The sequence below is a fragment of the Rattus norvegicus genome, chromosome 3 (assembly GCF_036323735.1).
Source record: "Rattus norvegicus strain BN/NHsdMcwi chromosome 3, GRCr8, whole genome shotgun sequence".
Taxonomy (NCBI): domain Eukaryota; kingdom Metazoa; phylum Chordata; class Mammalia; order Rodentia; family Muridae; genus Rattus; species Rattus norvegicus.
Genome location: NC_086021.1, coordinates 160,540,832 through 160,563,163, shown reverse-complemented (window position 1 = coordinate 160,563,163; position 22,332 = coordinate 160,540,832). Strand labels below are relative to the sequence as shown.

At 48.6% G+C, this 22,332-nt stretch overlaps 2 protein-coding genes across 10 annotated transcripts in view; one reads left to right on the top strand and one right to left on the bottom strand.

Annotated features, from left to right (window-relative positions):
* The window catches only part of Snph (syntaphilin), a 44,708-nt gene extending 40,473 nt beyond the window's left edge, over window positions 1-4,235 (top strand). For 7 of the 8 annotated variants that reach the window (XM_063283362.1, XM_006235226.5, XM_017591595.3 and 4 more), the window contains one exon: window positions 174-4,234. In XM_063283362.1, coding sequence (XP_063139432.1) covers window positions 174-1,380 — 1,207 coding nt within the window. In that variant the 3' untranslated portion in view covers window positions 1,381-4,234. Of the gene's footprint in view, window positions 1-173 lie in introns of all 8 variants that reach the window. The other variant, NM_001106525.3, reaches the window with a different exon arrangement.
* A 476-nt stretch (window positions 4,236-4,711) lies between these two features.
* Sdcbp2 (syndecan binding protein 2) overlaps window positions 4,712-22,332 on the bottom strand; it is a 37,144-nt gene continuing 19,523 nt past the window's right edge. For both annotated transcript variants that reach the window (XM_017591773.3, NM_001025692.1), the window contains exons 2-9: window positions 15,014-15,085; window positions 13,762-13,843; window positions 12,891-12,991; window positions 8,718-8,876; window positions 7,985-8,160; window positions 7,734-7,905; window positions 5,525-5,616; window positions 4,712-5,217 (exon numbers count right to left, since the gene is read on the bottom strand). In XM_017591773.3, coding sequence (XP_017447262.1) covers window positions 5,163-5,217; window positions 5,525-5,616; window positions 7,734-7,905; window positions 7,985-8,160; window positions 8,718-8,876; window positions 12,891-12,991; window positions 13,762-13,843; window positions 15,014-15,067 — 891 coding nt within the window. In that variant the 5' untranslated portion in view covers window positions 15,068-15,085 and the 3' untranslated portion in view covers window positions 4,712-5,162. The remainder of the gene's footprint in view (window positions 5,218-5,524; window positions 5,617-7,733; window positions 7,906-7,984; window positions 8,161-8,717; window positions 8,877-12,890; window positions 12,992-13,761; window positions 13,844-15,013; window positions 15,086-22,332) is intronic.

Here is a 22,332-nt window from a genome sequence, read left to right as displayed (position 1 = left end):
ACTCCTCCCTATGGGAAGAAATAAGAGGCGTCAAATCCTCCTACTTTTGTCTCTAGCTTTGAGCCATCCCATCAGGGGCCATCTGTGCTTGGTGACATCTCCTTGCCCCTCCACAGTAACAGTGACAGGTCAGGAGGACAGGCTGTGAGCAGTCATGTTGTCTTTGCTTACAGGGACACAGAGATCGATGACCTTAAGACGCAGCTGTCCCGCATGCAGGAGGACTGGATCGAGGAGGAGTGCCACCGCGTCGAGGCCCAGCTGGCTCTGAAAGAGGCCCGCAAGGAGATCAGGCAGCTCAAGCAGGTCATCGACACTGTCAAGAACAACCTGATCGACAAGGACAAGGGGCTGCAGAAGTACTTTGTGGACATCAACATCCAGAACAAGAAGCTGGAGACGCTGCTGCATAGCATGGAGGTGGCTCAGAATGGAGTAGCCAAGGAGGAAGGAACTGGGGAGTCGGCAGGCGGGTCCCCTGCGCGCTCCCTCACCCGCAGCTCCACCTACACCAAGCTGAGTGACCCAGCCGTCTGTGGGGACCGCCAGGCAGGGGATCCCTCCAACACCCCTGCTGAGGACAGAGCTGATAGCGGCTTTGTGGCTGCCGATGACACCCTGAGTCGGACGGAAGCCCTGGAGGCCAGTAGCCTGCTGTCATCTGGAGTGGACTGTGGCTTTGAGGAAGCCTCGCTGCACAGCTCCTTCAACCTGGGCCCCCGCTTCCCTGCCAGCAACACGTACGAGAAGCTGCTGTGCGGCATGGAGGCTGCTGTGCAGGCCAGCTGCATGCAGGAGCGGGCCATCCAGACAGACTTCGTGCAGTACCAGCCTGACCTGAACACCATCCTGGAGAAAGTGGGCCAGGCTCAGGGGTGCAGCTCGGTCCTCAAGGACAGGCACTCAGAGCTGGATCTCCACCCTTCAGGGCCCAGAGACCCCGACTCAGCAGTGGTGGTAACAGTAGGTGACGAGCCGGAGGCCCCAGAGCCCATCACCCGCGGGCCAGCTATACACCGGCCTGCAGTCAACTCTAACCCAGGACTGCCAGTGAGTGTGGTGTGTCCCGTGGAAGAGGAGGAGGAGGCAGCCGCCGCCGCCGCCGCCGCCGCCGCCGCCACCACCACCACCACCACCACCGAAAAGGAACCCAAGAGTTACTGGAGCCGCCACTACATCGTGGATCTGCTGGCTGTGGTGGTGCCAGCTGTGCCAACGGTGGCCTGGCTCTGCCGCTCCCAGAGGCGTCAGGGCCAGCCCATTTACAACATCAGCTCCCTGCTGCGGGGCTGCTGCACAGTGGCCTTGCACTCCATCCGCAGGATCAGCTGTTCACTGAGCCAGCCGAGCGCTGGCTCATCCGGTGGCTCCCAGCTCTGAGGCTGCCAGCCCTCCACTTTGGGCAGCCTGACCATTGATTGTAGGATGCCACTTGCTGCCCTCCATCCCACCCCCACCCCTATTGGCTTCCTCTTAACTTCCTTTCAGGCCCAGAATAGCGCCCCCCACTCAAGATATCAGTAGTGTCAGGGATTCAGAAAGGCATCGCAAAAACGTCAAGAGAAAGGGATTAAGATGGCTAATTGAAGAGGGAGAAACTGGTAAGAGCGCCCCTCCCTCTGTCCCCTCGGCCCACCCAGACTCTAGACAAGGCAGGCCCTGCTCAGAAAGTCTCTGGCTTATTGATCTGAGGATCCTCCCCTCTTTTGAACCATTCTTGTCAGCACCTGGCCCACTCCATGCCTTCTCTTCCAGGCCACCCCTTGCCCCTCTCCTTGGGCTCCTGGACCAGTATTACCTCCTCAAATGGAGGCAGCCAGGACTCAAAATACAGAGAACCACTCCACGCAGGGTCTGGCTTCCCTGGTCCCACCAAGGCTCCAGCTCTCCTCCCTTGCCTAGGATGCAGAAGTAAGGTCCAGCTGGAATGACCAGCTCAGGCAGGAGGGTAGGTTCTGTGTCTGTCTGTCTGTCCTCTTGGCTTCTGGGTGTGTTAGATCTTTGTGAGATGTCCAATACCCATCACTACTCCTAACATGCTTATCGTGGGATTGGGAGGGAGCCCTTACCCAAGCCCCAGCTCCCCTTGGGCAAATCTGCCAGCACAGAGAAGGCAAGGCTAAGGCCCTTCACCTTCTGAGATGAGTCCACCTCATCTGTAGCCTAGAGGTACCTCAGTGAGTTGGGAAAGTCAGAGGTCACTTACCACAGGCCCCTTTGGCCCCAAGCCCTATCTATGTTTGCACTCAGCTCCCTGCCCATCCCAGAAACCCCGGGCTGCTTGCTTTCTGGGATGAGGACTTCTTTCACCCAGCTGACTCCAGAGGAGGATGATGGAAGATGGCTATCAGGGGGCACCTCCAGATGAGTTTCTGAAGCCACAACATCTGCCTCTCCATGCCAAAGCAGGGTCCCCCAAGTGTGCTTCCCAAGCAGGGGAATGGCCAGGTAGTGTGAGCCTGTCTGTGCTGCTCCTGGTCCAGGCCTAGTCAGCCTGAGAAAATGCTGCGATCCTCACTTCCCTCTTCTTCCCAGAGAGGTCATACCTACCTGACTGGCCCACCTCCAGGGAGCTGGTAGAGCCCTGCATCTCACCCTCTCTGGCATGGGAGCCTCCCTGGTTCTCTGCTAAGGTCGCTTGTCCTCACTGTTGCTCCAGTGGCCACTACTTGACTCATGAGTTCTGCCCCACCACTCTGTGCCCTCCAAAGGGGCACCTGCATGCACTGGGAGTGGGCAGCAGCCAGCCTAGCCGTCAGGGCAAGAGCCCTCTGCCGTGCGCTTTGTGCCTCCAAGCCCCCATCCCCACCTTGGTTGGGGCTGCAGACCTGCCATCCTTGGTGGAACGTTCCTACCCCAGCTGAACCAAACCCAAATGCCTGAGGCCTCGCTGGGGCTGCCCCATAGGACACTGGGGTGGTACCATGGAGAGACAGGGGATAAAACTGATCCAAAGCCAAGCCAGGACTGGCCACGGACCCAGTCTCCTGCGCCGTGTACTCATGGAGCTCCATATGTCTCCCTAGCAACAGTTGAAGCTCTGCTGAGAAAAATAAATGTATGAACTATATTTGACAACATAAAATCCATATATTTTTCACCATTTGGCATTTAGTCCAACTTTGCAGCCCCTCTGTTCCATGTCTTGCTGTCTGGGCCTTCTTGTCGTGTCTCGTGTTTGGTGGACTTGGGCAGGGCTACAACTGTGGTCTACTCTGTTCCTGCTGCTGGAGAAGCCACTGAGAAGGGTCCAGGTTTGTAGAGGCATCAGGTGAACTGGCCACCACCCTGCTCCTGCCGTGACCCTAGCCCTGCCTATGTGATCGCCTGTGAACTCACCTACAGTAGAGATCCTCTTTCGTGAGTTCTGCCTCTCAGAAGGGCTCTGCTCCTTGCCAGAGCAAGTGGAGTGAGCAGCTCATTACCCAGCCATGGGATGACCCTGGAACCCTGCAGGCTGGGGTAATGGCCCTCTTCTTAAGTTTATATAAGCCCTGAGTCCCATATCCTTACAAAGGGGTTGCAGTGCCCATGCAGTCCCAAGAGGTAGGCTTGGAGGTAGACACTTGAGCAGCCTGCTGTTTCCAGATATGGAGAAGGGGGCTGAGAGCAAGGTGGAACTGGGCCAGGCTCCCCTTAGATGCTCATCCCCAAAGCTCCCCCCTTCCCAGTTGGCTGCAGTTTTCCCTCTTGCCCTTGGCTCCTGGAGCAAAAATGTTAAGGGTGCTCCTTTCCCCTGCCTCCAGTCAGAGCAGACAAGGTCTTGAGGAAGTGTCCCCAGGAACTGCCTTCTATAGCTCCTGAGGCCTTGGAGCCCAGCGGCTTGAAGTAGTGGCTCCTTTGTTCTGGAGCCCTCTGACAGGGCTCCGTGAGGACTTCTGAAAAGAGGCAACGCTGAGCAGAGTTCACGGTCAATGTGTCCAGGCAGGTAGCATACATAGCTTTTCACCGAGACTCCTCTTCACCTGTACAGGCACAGGACAACATATCCCAGGCTCTAGGGCCAAAGGCCACTGAGGGGTCTCCACCCTAGGAACTCATAGCCCCCTTCCGATCTAGGCGACATGTAAACTGGCCACCGTGCACTCACATTAGGCTATCTTGACAGATTCCAGGGGACACAGGAGGGGGGCTGTGGGAAGGGGTCATAACTCTCAGTCTCCTTTGTCTCTTTGTTCAGACAGAGTTGTGCCTGTCGCAGACAGCTCTGAATTAAAGCATGAACACACACACAGCCCCTCAGCCTGGTGTCTTTGTACCGTGTCATTTCTCTGAAGTGTGCTGGGTGGGTGAGAAACTCACAGCACCCAACACAGACAGAATCAGCTACTGGCTGGCCCAGCCCCACCAGACTCTGCCGTGTAGGACCGCCCATCTGTGATCAGGCACAGGTTCTAGAATCCGCACTCTCTGATCCCAGGTCCCCAGCCTGCTTGGCATGAGGAAAATACTCCAGCTCTTTAAAATAGTCTCAAAGTGGCTTTTCTGGCCCATTCTGTAGCTACACAAAACACCCATGACCACTCAGCAGGGGTCCCAATGCCCCTCAGTGCCAACATCCCTATGACAAGCATGCCGGAGCACATAGACCACTGCTCTCAGGCGCACAGGTACGACTTTGGCCTGGCTGCTGTCCGGAAACAAGAGCTGCCCTGGCATGTCATGGGACCAGAGATCCTGGAATCTTCAGGAGCTTTCATGACAGGGCCCGTGTTTTAAATCCACTCTTTATTTAAAAGACAGTAAAGGGTTACAACCAGCCTACAGACAGGAAAGGGTTACCATTAGTCTATACATAACCCGTGACAAAGATCAATGAAGACAACACACAAGGCACCCGTCTGTCAGATCAAGGGGCTGACTTCCTACATGAGGCAAAGGGACACAGCAGCACCCAGTGACATTCTGCTGTTCTGCCTAAGTGCCCAGCACCTAGGGCAAAGAGACCCAGATGCCTAAATCCGCCTGTACCTCAGCATAGCTAGGAGTCTGGATCCCAGGAGGCCTAGGACCGGCCATTTTAGACCCATCCAATATATATCCACCTGGGACACACCCCTGCAATACCCAGACCCAGGCAGCAAGCCAGCTGCAGCCTGTCGTCTGAGGACTGCTGTCTTCCCTGCAGGATGGTGGGAAGCCCATACTGCCCTCCTGGAACTTCAGGTGTCTGGAATGGAGTGGTCCATGGTGTGGTGAAGCAGCAATGGAGACAACCTAGACAGGGCAATAGTGACAGTGACTGAAACCATAGCTGTTCTTCCTTTATCCTTACCCTAGCCTGTTCACCCCAGAGCTGCATTGATTCCCCACTTCTAAGGACCTCACGTCATGAGAAGCTACCACGGAGCTTATGAAGGGTCAAAGATAGAGTAGCCCAGACCTGTGCTCTGGGTCAGCACCAAGGCTGCCAGGGCACGGGATGGGGACAGGGGCAGGAGCGGGGCGGGGGCGGGGACGGGGGCGGGGTCGGGGACGGGGGCGGGGGCGGGGAGAGTGCGGAGGTGGGGTATTAGAGCCTTACTTTTTGATCATATGCTCGTAAATCACAGTGGGGATGATGGTCAGTGTGATAACATTTCCAGCTGTGGTCAGAATCTCGATAATCTTTTTGTCCTAGAGGAGGAAAGTGCTTGGTCATCCTGGGTACCAGGGATACAGGGATAGCACTGCAGCCCAACTGGTAGGTTAGTATGGCTATGGCTGGAGGACACCATGCACACCTCACACTTGCCTGCAGCAGCTGCTGCCGAGGACCCTGGACATCTCAGGTGGGGTACCATTCCTCTCATCTGAAAATTGCCAGGGTCATAGAAGCGTGACACTGGCCTCCCATTCCTCGGAGGCCAGCCAGTCATATAGACCTGATGGCACTGTCTCACAAACGTGATTCTTAGGCCCCTCCCAACTTTGCTGGGCCCAGTCACACTTGGGCTCCAGTGGGAGACACTAGATTCACCTGTATGCACAGGCTCCTGTGGGCTCACCAGCCTGAAGTCCTCTCCCCACCTCACTGACTAGTAAGGCAAGCCCGAGAAGCTGCTTAGATCATGAAGAGAATAACAGACGACCTCCATGCAAATAATGTCCAGCGGTTGAATGACTACACTGTGGTGATGAAGCCCCTGGTCCCTGCTCAGGCCCTGGTGACCATCATTGTGCATTTATAAGGAATCTGGTTCTGTATTTGAGGAAGAGATGCTTCAGAGGACTACTGATGGTCACAGACTTTGAGATCAGATGACTGATCTCAAAAAGTGTAAGTACCAGACACTGCTCACGAGCACAGGCCTGGTGCCTAAGGGTCTCATGGTACCACAGGTAGGCAGAGTAACCTGTAAATTCCCCTTGATGCTTCGGGCCATCTGTGCAGCTGTAAGACCCACAACCAAGCATGGCTACTCATAGCATTGTGACTGAATTGGTAGCTTTTCAAAACTGCTCACGAGTGGCATTACGACACTCGGATTTTCAAGCCCAGACTGTGGTGGCCTTTTGCTTGGTATGCTGATCGCAGAGAAATGAGAGAGGAGGCACGGGGGGGGGGGGGGATCTCAGATGCAGAAGAGTTTCCTGAGCACAGCAGCACAGGCCACCAGAATAAGCCTCCACAGAAGGTGAGGGGAGACTGCCCCCAAGGAAGCAGACACACGATAGGAGTGGCTTGTGGCCACTATGGGGTCACGAGGTGGAGAAGCACAGCCGCTGTAGAGCAGCACGAGGTCAGGACTGGGTCGCTTTCATCTGTCCATGGCTCAGACCACACACCTCACCTCTGCCCGTTCCCAGAAGTCACCCATCTTTCCAGATCTATAGCATGTGCCTAAAGCCATGCGCACCTTCTCGCTTCGTAAAGATATAATTCATCTGCCCTCCCCGAAGAGTAAGCCGAGGTCGGAAATGGATTTCTAAGTCAGTATTTTAGAGGAGACACCATTACTGACTGTGATCAGCATCCACAGAGAAGTGCCACAAGGAGGAGGAGGAGGAAGAGGAGGAAGAGGAAAAGGAGGAAGAGGAGGAAGAAGAGGAAGAAGAGGAGGAGGAGGAAGAGGAGGATGAAGAGGAAGAAGAGGAGGAGGAGGAAGAGGAGGAGGAAGAGGAGGAAGAAGAGGAGGAGGAGGAAGAGGAGGAGGAAGAGGAGGAAGAGGAAGGAGGAGGAGGAAGAGGAGGAAGAAGAGGAGGAGGAGGAGGAGGAGGAAGAGGAGGAAGAAGAGGAGGAAGAAGAGGAGGATGAAGAGGAGGAAGAGGAGGAGGAAGAGGAGGAAGAAGAGGAGGAGGAGGAAGAGGAGGAGGAAGAGGAGGAAGAGGAGGAAGAAGAGGAAGAGGAGAAGGAGGAAGAGGAGGAAGAGGAGGAGGAGGAAGAAGAGGAGGATGAAGAGGAGGAAGAGGAGGATGAAGAGGAGGAAGAGGAGGAAGAGGAGGAGGATGAAGAGGAAGAGGAGGAGGAGGAGGAGGAAGAGGAAGAAGAGGAGGAGGTGGTAGTGGTGATGTCTTTGTGGCCAGCAGCCAGAACAAATTCTTACTAGGCATCTACTCATTCTGATTAACATTGCTCAGAGCTGCACACATGAAGTCATACTGAAGCCTGCATCAAGCTTAGGATGGGGAAGTTGAGGCTCCGGCAGGTTTCACAGATTATGCAGACAGGAGCTATCCCACCCTCATCATCTCAACGGTGCCAACATTTCCTGACAGAAATGTACACCTGACAGAGGTACACCACCGCCTACCTTTAGCCCAATGACGTTCTGTCCGTTCACCTCACACACGTAGTGGTTCGTTAGAAGTCCATTGCGGGCTGCAGAGCTTCCCTTGACCACAGAGACAATCTTCCCCTTTTTGATGAAGAAGCCAACTTGACCTGAGCTGTCTTTGTGCATGGTGACAGTCCGCTGGAACGGCCTGGTAAAGAGTGACAGTAAGCTGGGTGTTCAGGTGTGGCTGGGCCAGGCAGGGAGGATGCTGGGGACTGGACACTGACCTGTCCCGTACAACCATGACGATCTTCTCTGCTGATGCCTTCTTCAATGCTTTCTGAGCTTTGTGTGTGCTCCACCCAGCACAGTCACAGCCATCGATCTGCAGGATCTGGTCCCCAAAGCGCAATCCCACAAGGGATGCTGGGGTGTTGGCCTGGACCAGCTGCACAAAGAGCCCCTGGAAGGCAGGACCCAGAGTCAGCCACCCTCCTCTATGATCTTCTTTCCCCATATCCTGTGAGCTTATAGTGTAGTGGAACCCAAGATCTGTAAGGGATACACAGGTTACCCCTATTTTCCTGGAAGAGGAAACACAGCAGACCACACAGAGTAAGCTGAATCACAATTTCAGCACCATGATCAATTCTCCCTAAAGATGTCTGGCTGCTTTTCTCTACAGTCATCAGGAAGCCAGACCCACAGGAATTAGGGCACAGGAAAAGGGGGTGAGGATAGGGGACTCTTGAGTGGCAGGAGTCTTGTATGGGACTGATCCCTGCAGCAACAAGGCACAATCTCGAGGCCTCAGATATTAAGACGCCTTTTCAGAATCTTCTTTGCTGTGAACAGAGGCTCTCTGAGTCCTGGAAGAGGAGGCCCCTACATACTAATGCCATCTCAGGCTGCTGGGTGGCTGTCCCAAAGGGGAACTTGTATTCCTGGGGCTGTGACAGGGCTATCTAGCACCAGAGGAGCACAGTCTCCTGCAGGGACTCCACTCCAGACATTGCTTACCTTGTCAACAGCCTGCAGACGCAGTCCAGTCTTGCCCCGCTCATCCTTGCACAGGTGGATCTCTCGCACACCAGGCTTGATCTCTGCACGCAGGACACCTAGGTCGTTCCCAGATACTGGCGCTGTCACCTGGCCAGGTCCAGGGCTAGTGATCACCATCTGCAGGCACAGTAGTGGGAGTGGGGGTCATCCAAGCACTAGGGCCCATGCCTTGAGGGTCACTGAGTTCTAGGTAGGGATGAGTAAAGTGGACTGAAACTCCCTGAGTTCCCCTCTTACACACTTGGCAGAGGCTGAGAGAAAATGGAGCTCGATGAAACTTGTAGAGAGCATCAAAATCCACACCCCTAAACATGAGAGGAGGGAGAGAGGAAGCTGGGTTCAGGGAGGGGTCACTGTATTTTCCAAGGGAAATTAATATCAAGAAAAGACGCACTTAGATTTCACTTTTAAAAAAAAAGCCATTTTCACAGTAAATAGTGAGCTGTCAAAGGTGGATGACAGGGCTAGTTTTGACTTTGTCTTGGACAAAATAATCTGATTCAAAACTTAAAATGAACAAAAGTCCCCTCCTATGGATATCCAAAAGCTGCCCAGTCTCACCAGACACTGGACTGGACAATCTGGCCAGTGCAATGAGGCAAGAAAACAGAAAAGATCACACAGGATGGAAAGATACAATCGCTCCTGTTGACGCCATGATCGTCCACTAGAATGTCTGCAGAAATCTAAAACTCCTAACTATAAGTGAAATACAAACATTCCTCAAGGTCTAGAATTCATTGTCAGCATACGAAAATCAACTGTGCTGGGATGGGGACCTCACACCTGTAGTCTTCTTCTCTTTTTTTTTTTTTCTTTTTTTTTTCCAGAGCTGGGGACCGAACCCAGGGCCTTGCGCTTGCTAGGCAAGCGCTCTACCACTGAGCTAAATCCCCAACCCCCACACCTGTAGTCTTAACTACCAATGAGGCTGAGGCAAGAGGTTCACTCAAACTCAGGAGTCAAAAGTCAGCCTGAGCCACGGACTCAACTATTTATCTACACCCTGACCAACCTCCCCCCAAAAGGCAGAAAAAAAAAATGAGATATGTGTGAATCTAACGAGACATATGTAGAGACTATATACCGAAGGTGACAAAAATCTAGGATGCAGAAACGTTTCAGACCTAAGTAAACATTGTTTCCTGGTTATGCACACAGGAAGAGCTAGCAAAGCCTCGGACACAAAGGACGTTTCTATGAAGGCTCTGCGGGCTGTTTTGGATACAGGTAAGGTCCCCTAGCTTTAGGTAGAAAGACAAAGGGATGTGAGTAATGACATTTACTCAGACAAAAGACAAAATGTGAGAAACCACACAAACACACCAGGATGTCTCTTGTCACAGTATCCAAGGCTTCGGATTCTAGATACCTCAGTCAACAGCTATCTGGGAAATCCAGAGAGATCCTTACTGAGGGGAGCATGGGTGCTCTGTGGCAGAGGTCGAGGTCAGTTGGGGGTAGGGGACTATCTCAACAAGATCTACTACAGCAACGGACAGGCAGGGGCAAAAATAGGAACCACGACATAAACTGCACACTTTCCCCAAAAATCTACTCAAATTCAATTATAAAGTTAAATGTAAACAAAACCGTAGTAATTTCAGCACAATGTAAAAGAGAAAATCTTTAGGACTCAGGGCTTAGGGAAATTTTCTTTATAAAGCAAACTCAAAAGAAGTATGGGGAAAAAACCTTGACCTCATTAAAATTAAAAGGTTTTCCCCTCCTCTGTCAAGGAGATAACGAGCTAAACCTAAGACTTGGTGTGGTATTTACAACTCATGTATCTGACAAGGACCCCAGATTATAAAACATAACCCCTAAAGCCAACATTTAAAAGTCCAATTAAAATGCATGAAATGGGGCTGGTGATTTGGCTCGGCCTGGAGAGTGTACAAGGTTTAATCCCCAACACCACACAGACCAGGTGTGGTTCACACCCGGAGCCCCAGCACTTGAGAGCTGGAAGCAGGAGGGTCAGAAGTTCAAGAACAGCCTGGCCAGACCTTGTCTCATGCAGTGGGGACATAATCAGATATTCCATATCACTAACCATTAGGAGAATGCAGGTGAAGACCTGTCATAACTCGTGATGATGCCAAGTGCTGGGGAGGATGTCAAGGCACTGGGTATATTTGGCACCACTGGCAGGGGAGGGGAATGCACAGACAGCCCCTCCAGAAGATAGCCTGAGAGCAGCTGCCTGTGAACACTCATTTACCACATTGTGTGATGACTGTATTCCAGCCTGCTATGTCATAAATGCCTTCGTATATAAGACTAAGAAACTGTAAAAAGGAGTAAGAAAAAAAAAAGGAGTGCCAATTATGTGTGCATGGGGACCTGAATTCAGAGTCTTAGAACCCACATAAAAAGCTGGGGAACTGGGGAGACAGACAGGCAGATCCCTGCCATTCAGTACTCAGCCTGGATGAATCAATGAGCTTCAGGCCCAACGAGAGACCCTGTCTCAAAAAATAAAGATGAGAAGAGACAGAACAAGACATCGACCCTAGTCTACACCCACATGGACATATAACACAGACCTACAACATAACACATGTATACAACAACACATATACAACATCCTAATCTACACCCACATGCACATATAACACAGACCCACCACAGACCCACAACATAACCCACAACATAACACATACATACAACAACACGTATACAACATCCTAGTCTATACCCACATGCGCATATAACACAGACCCACCACAGACCCACAACATAACCCACAACATAACACATACATACAACAACATGTATACAACATCCTAGCCTACACCCACATGCACATATACCACAGATACATGACATAACACAAGCATACGACATCCCCTAAGAGTCATCGTTTCTGATGTATGCTTAGATAACATTCAGAAATGATAAAATTATTCAGACAGAAAAACAAAGTTGGGAGAACAAGGCTAGGAGTGTGGCACAGTGGTAGAACAGTTGCCCAACATCCGTGAGTTTCTGAGTACTGCCAAAGGGGGGGAGGGAGGGGGAAGAGGAAGAGGAAGGAATGAAAAAAGAGAAATTGGGCTGGAGAGATGGCTCAGCGGTTGAGAGCACTGACTGCTCTTCCAGAGGTCCTGAGTTCAAATCCCAGCAACCACATGGTGGCTCACAACCATCTGTAATGAGATCTGATGCCCTCTTCTGATGTGTCTGAAGACAGCTGCAGTGTACTTATATATAATAAATAAAATCTTTAAAGAGAGGGAGAGAGAGAGAGAGAGAGAGAGAGAGAGAGGTTGCCAGGGGCTAGGGAGGATGTAGGTGTGACCACGAAGGTGGATAGGATAGGAGGAGCGCTTTCTGAAGAGGGACGGTCCTGTCTTTAGATGGGTGAGTGACTGTCTTCATTTGAACAGGGGTAAGCTGACAGAGCTATAGACACACACTCTACTAGTGTAAGTTGTTAGTCTTGCTACTGTACTGCGGATGTGAAAGCTACACTTGATGAAATAGACAGTTTGTCTTTGCAACCTCCTAGGACCCTCTACTTAAAAACAAAAACACTTTAAACATGGAAAGTAATTACAGTGATAAAAATTGCCAAGTGTAGGGCTGGAGAGAGGCTGCTTAGCAGTGAAGACCATCTGGTGCTCTTGCAAAGGACCCAGCACCCACATGGTGGCTCACAACCTTCTGTAACTCTAGATCAAGCGATCTGACATCCTCGTCTGGCTTCCTTGGGTACCAATCACACATGTAGTACACATACATACAGGCAATCATATACATAAAAATAAAACAAATCTTTTTCAAAGGCCACCAAGGTGGGGGTGTTTAATTTCAGCACTTGGAAGGCAGAAGCAGGCAGATTTCTATGACTTTGAAGCCGTTTGGGTCTCCATAGCCAGTTCCAGGTTAGCCAAGGCTACATAGTGAGACACAGTCTTTAAAAAAAAAAGTAGCAATCATAATTTAGAACAAGTACATCTGGGTCCTAATTAATGGTAGAAAGAATGTCTGGGTTGACATACACACACACACACACACACACACACACACACACACACACACACACACACACACACACCTTTTAAAATAGCAAGACCAGAAGGTAGGAAATTTAGTGGCCACATAAGGCAGAAGACAAATACCTACATTGTCACCATCTGGAATCTGAGACAGATTCTTCTGAACTTCTTGGCTAGAGAGGGACAGTCCCATATAACTTTCCAGTTCTGCTAGGTTTGGATACAGCTCTGATGGGAAGGAAGAGACAAGGTATCACTTGGGCTTATGCAGAGCCACCTTGGCTGGCCCAGGGCCACTCTTTTTCTGTGAAACTAGGAAAGATTACCCTGATCGCCTGATTATGTCATGTGTCCCAGGGATGCTTGCCAATGGCATGAGCCAGCTCTGCTGAAGACTTGAAGCACCTTTGTCTAGGAGCAGCCTCAGACACTGAGACCCCCCTATGCTGCTGAGGTGCTCACCTCAGCTGCTTTGACACCCATTGGAAAATTAACACAAAGCCACAGCAGGTGCAAAGACCACTAGGGCCATGACAGGGGCAGCTCAAGGAGACAGCAGAGTTCTGACAAGAGGAACAAGAGGCCCTAATTTAAGCTTCTCTCACAGAACTGACTCACGATTGCTTTGAGTTTCTTTATGGGCTATCTCAAACATCTGGTCTCCCCAAAATGGCCTGACCATCCATGCCGGCACCAGATCAGACCATTTCTGCCTCAGTAGGTCAGTTTCCCCAGGGTTTTCTCAAAGGGTGAAGGTTAATTGTATGTGAGCCCCCACTAAAGAGACAGGTGAGAAGCAGGCATTGAGAAGTGGTCAGAATACTGGGCCATAGCCTCAGAGTCAGCATAGTTCACACACCCAGAAGTGGGCCTGCCCAGCCCTGGGACCAGGAGCTCAAAAGTTCCCTTCTACGCCTGAGTGACAGGTCCAGCATTGCAGGGGTGTGTGATAGTGTTGAGGCTGTCATTGTATGAACACTGGGGTCAGGTTCACTCACCTGAGAGTGGGGGTGCAGAGGCCATCGAAGCTGGCAGAGTGGGCATCACAGTGGGCATCATGGGTGAGGCTCTGGCCTGGGCCTGAAAAAAAGAACATGAAGTCTTGCTCACCTGTGGCTTGGATCCCAGGAACTCTTGGAGCCTGGGACTCTCTGTGGCAGGGACTCTGAGCATTGAGTATGATTCTAGACTTGTGGTGGCGGTGTATCCTGGAACCCTCAAGGCTCCAGACTGTAAATGTAGCCTCTACATATATACACCAAAAGACTGCATGTGCTCCTTCACTTGGAGCGTGCTCTCGGAGCTAAACGGATGTGCTATAGCACGTAGGGTAACTGTAGTTTACAGTCAGCAATCACTAATGTTTCAAAACAGCTAGTTGAGAGGAGTTTGAGTGTTCCAACCCAAAGAACTGATATAAATCTGAAATGACGGATGTGTCAGCCGCCCTGATCTGAGCAGTACAGTGTGCACACAGGTTGAAATGTCACATGTACCCCCATGATTATGTATAGTCACAAAGTGTTAATTAAAAACCAAAACTGTATTTTTTGTAATGTGGCCTCTCAGGGGCCAGGGAGATGGCTCAGTGGTCAAGAGCACTTGCTGCTTTTGCAGTGGATCTAAGTTCAGTTCCCAGCACCCACATCGCAACTGACAACCATCTACAGCTGGCGTTTCAGAGGATCTTAAGCCCTCTTCTGGCTTCTGGAGCACTGGACATGCATATACATGCATGCAGAGAAAACATGCATTTATAAAAATAAATGAATCTCTCCTTAGTGTGGTCTCTTTGGACATGCATCTTTCTGGCAGAACATCCTCTGGTGCCTGTGACCAACTATTTTCTATCCCTGGCAGCCAAAGCATGAAGGTCAACTCCCAACCAGGGAGAAAGGCTGAAATTTCCAAAGGCTTCTGGGAACATAGAGGGGGTGGGGTGGAGGAGGAAGAGGCTGCTAGAACTGAGTGTTCTGAACCCAGGCCTGGCTTTCCTGAGGAAGCTGGAGCCTGAGCTCTTCCTTCAGAGGATGAGAGAAGTGCCAGAACCCACCTCACTGCGGCTGCTTTGCCTTCCCATGTCTGCTCCCACTCCCTGGGCCTTGACTCCTGGACTTTATCCATCAGCACTGGGCCCCTGGGCTTCCCTGGAATTCCCAAGGGCTCCCAGTACCCAGACTCCTCCAAGATAAGCCTTAGTTATTAGTGTTGATCCCCAAGATCACCGTCAAATGGAGCCTGGTTCCTTACCTGGATGACTTGGCCCACCTTCAGATCCTCCAGAGATGGGTACAGGACAGACATATTGCCTCCTGAAGCACACTGCAGAATGCAGAAGGTGATCAATTGTTAGAATGCAGCTCCTGTCCTCCTGAAAAAAAGGCAGGACTGCTGCCACCTGGGTCCCACAACACACTGAGACCATCACCAGGAGTTACTATCCCATCTTAAAGATGAGAATTTACACCAACCAGTTTGTTTCTCCAGCTCATAATCGCCACCCATAAGATTCCATATTTGACTAATCCTGGACCTTAGAAACCAAATCTAATGGACCATCCAGGATGTACCTAGAAGAAAAGACAGGGTCAAGGGCCTCATTTTTCCTGCCATGTGTAAAAAGTCAGATGAACTAGTAAGGTGTCCCCATCCAGATTGGCAGACAGCATCACCCACAACCACAGGCAAGTTGGAACTTAGCACTTAAACAGAAAGGTGGGAGACTCTAGAAAACCTCTTCTTTCCCTCCTGTCTATTTCAGCTCCAGAGTCTTCCTCCTGGCAGAGGATTACTATTACTGTGGTGAAACACCATGACCAAGGCAACCTGGGGAGAAAAGCGTGGTTTCTCTCACACTTCCCTGTAACTGCCATCACCGAAAGCAGTTGTGGAATGAACCTGGAGGCAGGAGCTGATGCAGAGGCCACTTTTTGACTTGCTCTTCATGGCTTCCTCAGCCTGCTTTCTTGTAGAACCCAGAATGACCATCCTAGGGTAACACCACCCACTGAGAATGTGTCCTACAGGCCTGTCTGTAACAGGCATTTTCTCAACGGAGGTCCTGTCCTCTGACTCTAGCTTGTGTCAAGTTGACACAAAAAGTAGTTGGTGCAATTGACCCTTTGTTAACTTGATAAGCACATCACTTAGGAAGTATAACCTTTCTTTTGTTTTTTCTTTTTTTCTTTTTCTTTTTTTTCTGGAGCTGGGGACTGAACCCAGGGCCTTGCACTTGCTAGGCAAATGCTCTACCACTGAGCTAAATCCCTAACCCCATAACTTTTCTTCTCTTGGTGTCCTCAAGATCTCATATTAATACTACAATCTACCCTTACAAATTCAAACATTTTAAGTCTTCAGTCTCTTTAAAAACCCAAGGTCTTTGGACTGGAGAGATGGCTCAGTGGTTAAGAGCACTGACTGCTCTTCCAGAGGTCCTGAGTTCAATTCCCAACCAAAACTTTATCACAGCTCACAACCACCTGTAATGGGATCTGATGCCTCTTCTTGTGTGTCTGAAGACAGTGACAGTGTACTCACATATATAAAATAAATAAATCTTTTTTAAAAAATCCAAGGTCTCCTTAAAATCCAAAATATCTTTAAAAATTCAAAGTCTCTCATCTGTGTGAGGTTCCTGTGGCATCAAAAATCCTTTCTTACTCCGAATGTTAAGAGCCGAGTGGCAGAGCTGTTGCATAGCGCTCTGGAGGCCCTGGGTTCTACGCCAGCACCACAGTCCTCCCTCCTATGAACACATAAACTGGCCACGTAGTACAACACTGTTCCACGGGGAGGACGAACTGAGGGTGAAGGGGCACTGCACACACCCACACTTCATCATCCTGCATGAGATTCTGCAGACCTAAGCAAGGCACTCATCAGTGTGGCCCAACTATCGCCTCTTAAAAACATGCCATTTCCTCCCCAGGTCAAATGCCCGGGGGAAGTATGCCCTTCTAGGTTCTTCCCTTTACCTCACCCAGTCATACCTATTGCCCTTTGCTAGGAGGCAACTCCACCCTGCCTGTCACCTCCCTCTTGCTGGGCCTACGTCCCAGAGTAGAGGTCACTGCCCTGTTACCCTGGGCCCTGACCCCAGAATGGACTCTGAGCTATACACCCACTTGGAACTCTTCAGTTATCCTGTGCCTTCCCTGCTCACCACCTCTACTAATGGTTAAGTTATGTCCTTCTTTCCCACATGTAATAGGAATGCTAGGAGGTGGCATAGGGAATGGATTAGGCTGTGCCATGACGATGTGAACCCAGCCCAGTGACCCTGCATGACCTACAGGCACCTACGGCATTCTCATGAGTCATTTCTCCCTCTGTACCTGCTGCCAAACCCAAGTTCTCCTTAACTCCCATCTCCACCATCCCTCTTGTGTATCACCAAGTCCCCTCCCACCCATATCCGTGCCACACAGACCTGTCTGCCCATCATTACTGACACAGCACTCCTAAACAGGCCATGACCTCTTTCTCTGCTCTTCAGACAGTACCCACCAGGCCTTTTAAGCATGAAGGTAGGATGTTGTGGTTTTGCTTAAAGGCCTCTGTCTCTTGGAGAGAGGAGCTGATGCAGAGGTCATGGAGGCGTGCTACTTACTGGCTTGCTCTTTGTGGCTTGCCTCAGTCTGCATCCTTGGAGAGCCCAGGACACCAGTCCAGAGTGGTTAACGTCCACAATGAGATGGGCCCGCCCATATGAATGACTAACTAAGAAAATGCTCTACAGGCTTGCCTGGAGCTGGATCTCATGACAGCATTTTTTTTTCCCCAAAAAATGGAAGGTTCCCTCCTTTCAGATGACCTCAAATTGACATAAGAACTAACCAGCACAATTGACTCCTTGCCAACCTGACATACAAACAACAACACCGTTGAGCCATTGAAGTTGATGTCTATATGCAGCTGAGGGCAGGCATAAGATAAGGCAAGGCCTGTGATTGGGCATTGAAAAAGTAAGGCGGGGACAGAGTTTTTGTAAGGCAGAAGAGAGGGGAAAAGGGGGAGAAGAACCAAGATGAAGGAGAAGGACGACCCTTTAAGGGCCACAGGTAGTTATGAATCCATCATAAGCACACCCTCGGATCCCGGCCCGCAGCAGCTCTCTGCTCCCAAACCCCGTGGGAGAGAGACCTCACCGCCTGATCAGGTGGGCACTCCTGAGGCTGCAGAGCGGAGGAGACCACCAACACTGCCCACCCCTGCCCACATCCCTGGCCCAAGAGGCAACTGTATAAGGCCTCTGGGTTCCCGTAGGGGAGGGCCCAGGAGCGGCAGGATCCCTGCGCCTGAGACACCGCCGGAACCTGAAGGAAACAGACCAGATAAACAGTTCTCTGCACCCAAATCCCGTGGGAGGGAGAGCTAAACCTTCAGAGAGGCAGACACGCCTGGGAAACCAGAAGAGACTGCACTCTGTGCACATCCAGATGCCAGAGGAAAACACCAAACGTCATCTGGAACCCTGGTGCATGGAGGCTCCCGGAAAGAGCGGCGCAGATCTTCCCGGTTGCTGCCGCCGCGGAGAGGACTTAGGCAGTACCCCACGAGCAAACTTGAGCCTTGGAACCACAGGTAGGACCAACTTTTCCCCTGCAAGAAACCTGCCTGGTGAACTCAAGACACAGGCCCACAGGAACAGCTGAAGACCTACCTGTAGAGAGGAAAAACTACACGCCCGAAAGCAGAACACTCTGTCCCCATAACTGGCTGAAAGAAAACAGGAAAACAGGTCTACAGCTCTCCTGACACACAGGCTTATAGGACAGTCTAGCCACGGTCAGAAATAGCAGAACAAAGTAACACTAGAGATAATCTGATGGCGAGAGGCAAGCGCAGGAACCCAAGCAACAGAAACCAAGACTACATGGCATCATCGGAGCCCAATTCTCCCACCAAAGCAAACACGGAATATCCAAACACACCAGAAAAGCAAGATCTAGTTTCAAAATCATATTTGATCATGATGCTGGAGGACTTCAAGAAAGACATAAAGAACTCCCTTAGAGAACAAGTAGAAGCCTACAGAGAGGAATCGCAAAAATCCCTGAAAGAATTCCAGGAAAACACAATCAAACAGTTGAAGGAATTAAAAATGGAAATAGAAGCAATCAAGAAAGAACACATGGAAACAACCCTGGACATAGAAAATCAAAAGAAAAGACAAGGAGCTGTAGATACAAGCTTCACCAACAGAATACAAGAGATGGAAGAGAGAATCTCGGGAGCAGAAGATTCCATAGAAATCATTGACTCAACTGTCAAAGATAATGTAAAGCGGAAAAAGCTACTGGTCCAAAACATACAGGAAATCCAGGACTCAATGAGAAGATCAAACCTAAGGATAATAGGTATAGAAGAGAGTGAAGACTCCCAGCTCAAAGGACCAGTAAATATCTTCAACAAAATCATAGAAGAAAACTTCCCTAACCTAAAAAAAGAGATACCCATAGGCATACAAGAAGCCTACAGAACTCCAAATAGATTGGACCAGAAAAGAAACACCTCCCGTCACATAATAGTCAAAACACCAAATGCACAAAATAAAGAAAGAATATTAAAAGCAGTAAGGGAAAAAGGTCAAGTAACATATAAAGGCAGACCTATCAGAATCACACCAGACTTTTCGCCAGAAACTATGAAGGCCAGAAGATCCTGGACAGATGTCATACAGACCCTAAGAGAACACAAATGCCAGCCCAGGTTACTGTATCCTGCAAAACTCTCAATTAACATAGATGGAGAAACCAAGATAATCCATGACAAAACCAAATTTACACAATATCTTTCTACAAATCCAGCACTATAAAGGATAATAAAGGGTAAAGCCCAACATAAGGAGGCAAGCTATACCCTAGAAGAAGCAAGAAACTAATCGTCTTGGCAACAAAACAAAGAGAATGAAAGCACACAAACATAACCTCACATCCAAATATAAATATAACAGGAAGCAATAATCACTATTCCTTAATATCTCTCAACATCAATGGCCTCAACTCCCCAATAAAAAGACATAGATTAACAAACTGGATACGCAATGAGGACCCTGAATTCTGCTGCCTACAGGAAACACACCTCAGAGACAAAGACAGACACTACCTCAGAGTGAAAGGCTGGAAAACAACTTTCCAAGCAAATGGTCAGAAGAAGCAAGCTGGAGTAGCCATTCTAATATCAAATAAAATCAATTTTCAATTAAAAGTCATCAAAAAAGATAAGGAAGGACACTTCATATTCATCAAAGGAAAAATCCACCAAGATGAACTCTCAATCCTCATCTTCGATTGGTTTATATACAAGTGTGCAATTTCTAGGCTTGAAAGTAAAATGATGCTATCTGGTGCTGGATAGAGGAGCCTTATTTTTTATGATGGCAGCTTGCTATTTTTGTAACATGGTGATTTGGTTGAACACAATAAAGTACAGTAGTAACTGATCTCCCCCTCTTCCTGGATGAGTGAGGAGATGATTAAATGTTGATGTCAGCATCCATGAGCATATTCAGATGAGCTTCTGCTTCTGTTGAAAAGGATGCTGTGTTTGATTGTGGTCCGAAGCTTTGAAGCACTACTTGGCATCTCCTTCCTTGGAGGTCTCACTGTTTAAACATAACAGATTTGATAGCTTGTTGGTAAGGTGAGGTCCAGCTTGTCTCCACTAGGTCATCTTCATGTGAATCCGGTGGTTATACGGTTTTGTTCTAGGGATATTTCATTTTTTTAATAACGGTTTTAGCTGACATTCATGGAGAGAATGAATCCTTAGAAGTGTGCCACTAGTGAAAGGAAATCCTGTCTAGAGTATGTTTCTTTACAAAGCTGTGTCACACCATCCTTTGGGCCCTCTGCTGGAAAAGTAGAATCAAGTCTCAAATAATGCCTTTTAAATTGTATCCTCTAGTATTATAGATGTAGGACAGTACTGTATCATACCTATGTGGATGTAAAATAGCTTGTACCTGCTTTATGATACGTAGTAGTGACCGTGCTTTATCAGAGCTGTTTTTAATGATGTTGCTCAGAATGTTTTCTTTCCAGATGATGATTGAGAAGCTAATTTTAAAAAAAAATGGTGCCAGGTACCACAAGAATACAGAACTGTGCTGTTTTCTCGGGTTTTGTTTTTTTACTTTTTTTTTTTTAATGGAGTGTGCTGGATGTCTCTACAGTTTTGTTCAGATGACTGCAGAACCTGGAAAAGCTGTTGCTGCTGTTGATGCATAACACACTGCTATTATTGGTCTTTTTATATAAATATAAATATATATATATACAGATATATAATTTGAATTTTTTGAAACTTTACCTGTGCTGTCAACTTTCGAAAAAAGTATCCCCGTTTACTGTGTTGAGTTGGCACTGTACAGAAATTAACAGCCATATTGGTCTAGAAATGTTGAACTTAAGTTTTTTCCATTTGTACAGGGGTAACACACTGTATTAAATATGTAAGGTCTTATATACGTGGGTTTGATTATAAAAACTAATAAAGTATTCTCTAAATTAAAAAAAAATAAGTACAATGAGTGGAAACTATTTGTAACTAATACGGTGAAATATAAAACTAACATAGGATCTTGGAATAATTCTTCTAATATGATTAAATGGGAGGTAGAAGGGAACATTAAAATACAATGACCTTAGACCTTCTTAAATCATCCACTACCACTTATATGTGGCAGTTGTTCTGTTTTGTCCTACTAAATGAAACATAAAGTGTCATCATCAGACAAATATTCTCAGATGATAGATTCACATCACTTAAGATAAGGGTAATATTTGGGTGTATTTTCTTAACTCTATAGAAAGAATTACTTCAGTTAAAAATGTATTTGAATTTGTGTGCTACCACCTGATAATCAGGTGAGTTTAATCTGTTTATCATACTTCTCATAGGTTTTGTAGTGGATCCTGTGCAAATACTTTTACCAATGATAAGATTTTGACAAATATTGTTTCTCATAGGATATTAAACAAACATTAGTATTTTCGTGCTAGGAAACCAAAGCATGTTGGCAGTGATGCAGGGCTTAATCTTGCAGAATGTTTAATCAATTTTTAAATCCAATCATTGTTTCTAAATGATCTTATCAAAAATAATAATTTCATATCCAAGAAATTCTCTAACTTAAGGACCATGGGAAGAAAGGGGGGAAATATAGGAGACAATATTGGTGGATACTCTAAATAAAGAATGTGTCATACATACCTGAAAAAAAAAATGAATCCGTCATAAGGGATAGAATTTTATAGGACAAATTGTCTTATCTAGGTGGGCAGTTTACATCATTATCAATTGGTTGTGAATTTATTGGGTGGACGTTTTGTGGAATGAGAACTTAAGATATGAATCTGGTTGCTAAATTAGAAGCATATGGAGTTTTGATTTTAATGTGTTACTGGGAGTTGTGACTACAACCACAGGGGGCGAATGTTGGGAATGTGAGCAGAGTCTGCAGCAAGAGTTGCAAGAGGGCAGCTACTGCTGGGCTCAGAGAGTGGCCGGTGGCAGCGTGGAATGGAGATTGGGAGCGTAGTGGTTGAGACACTTTTCTGATT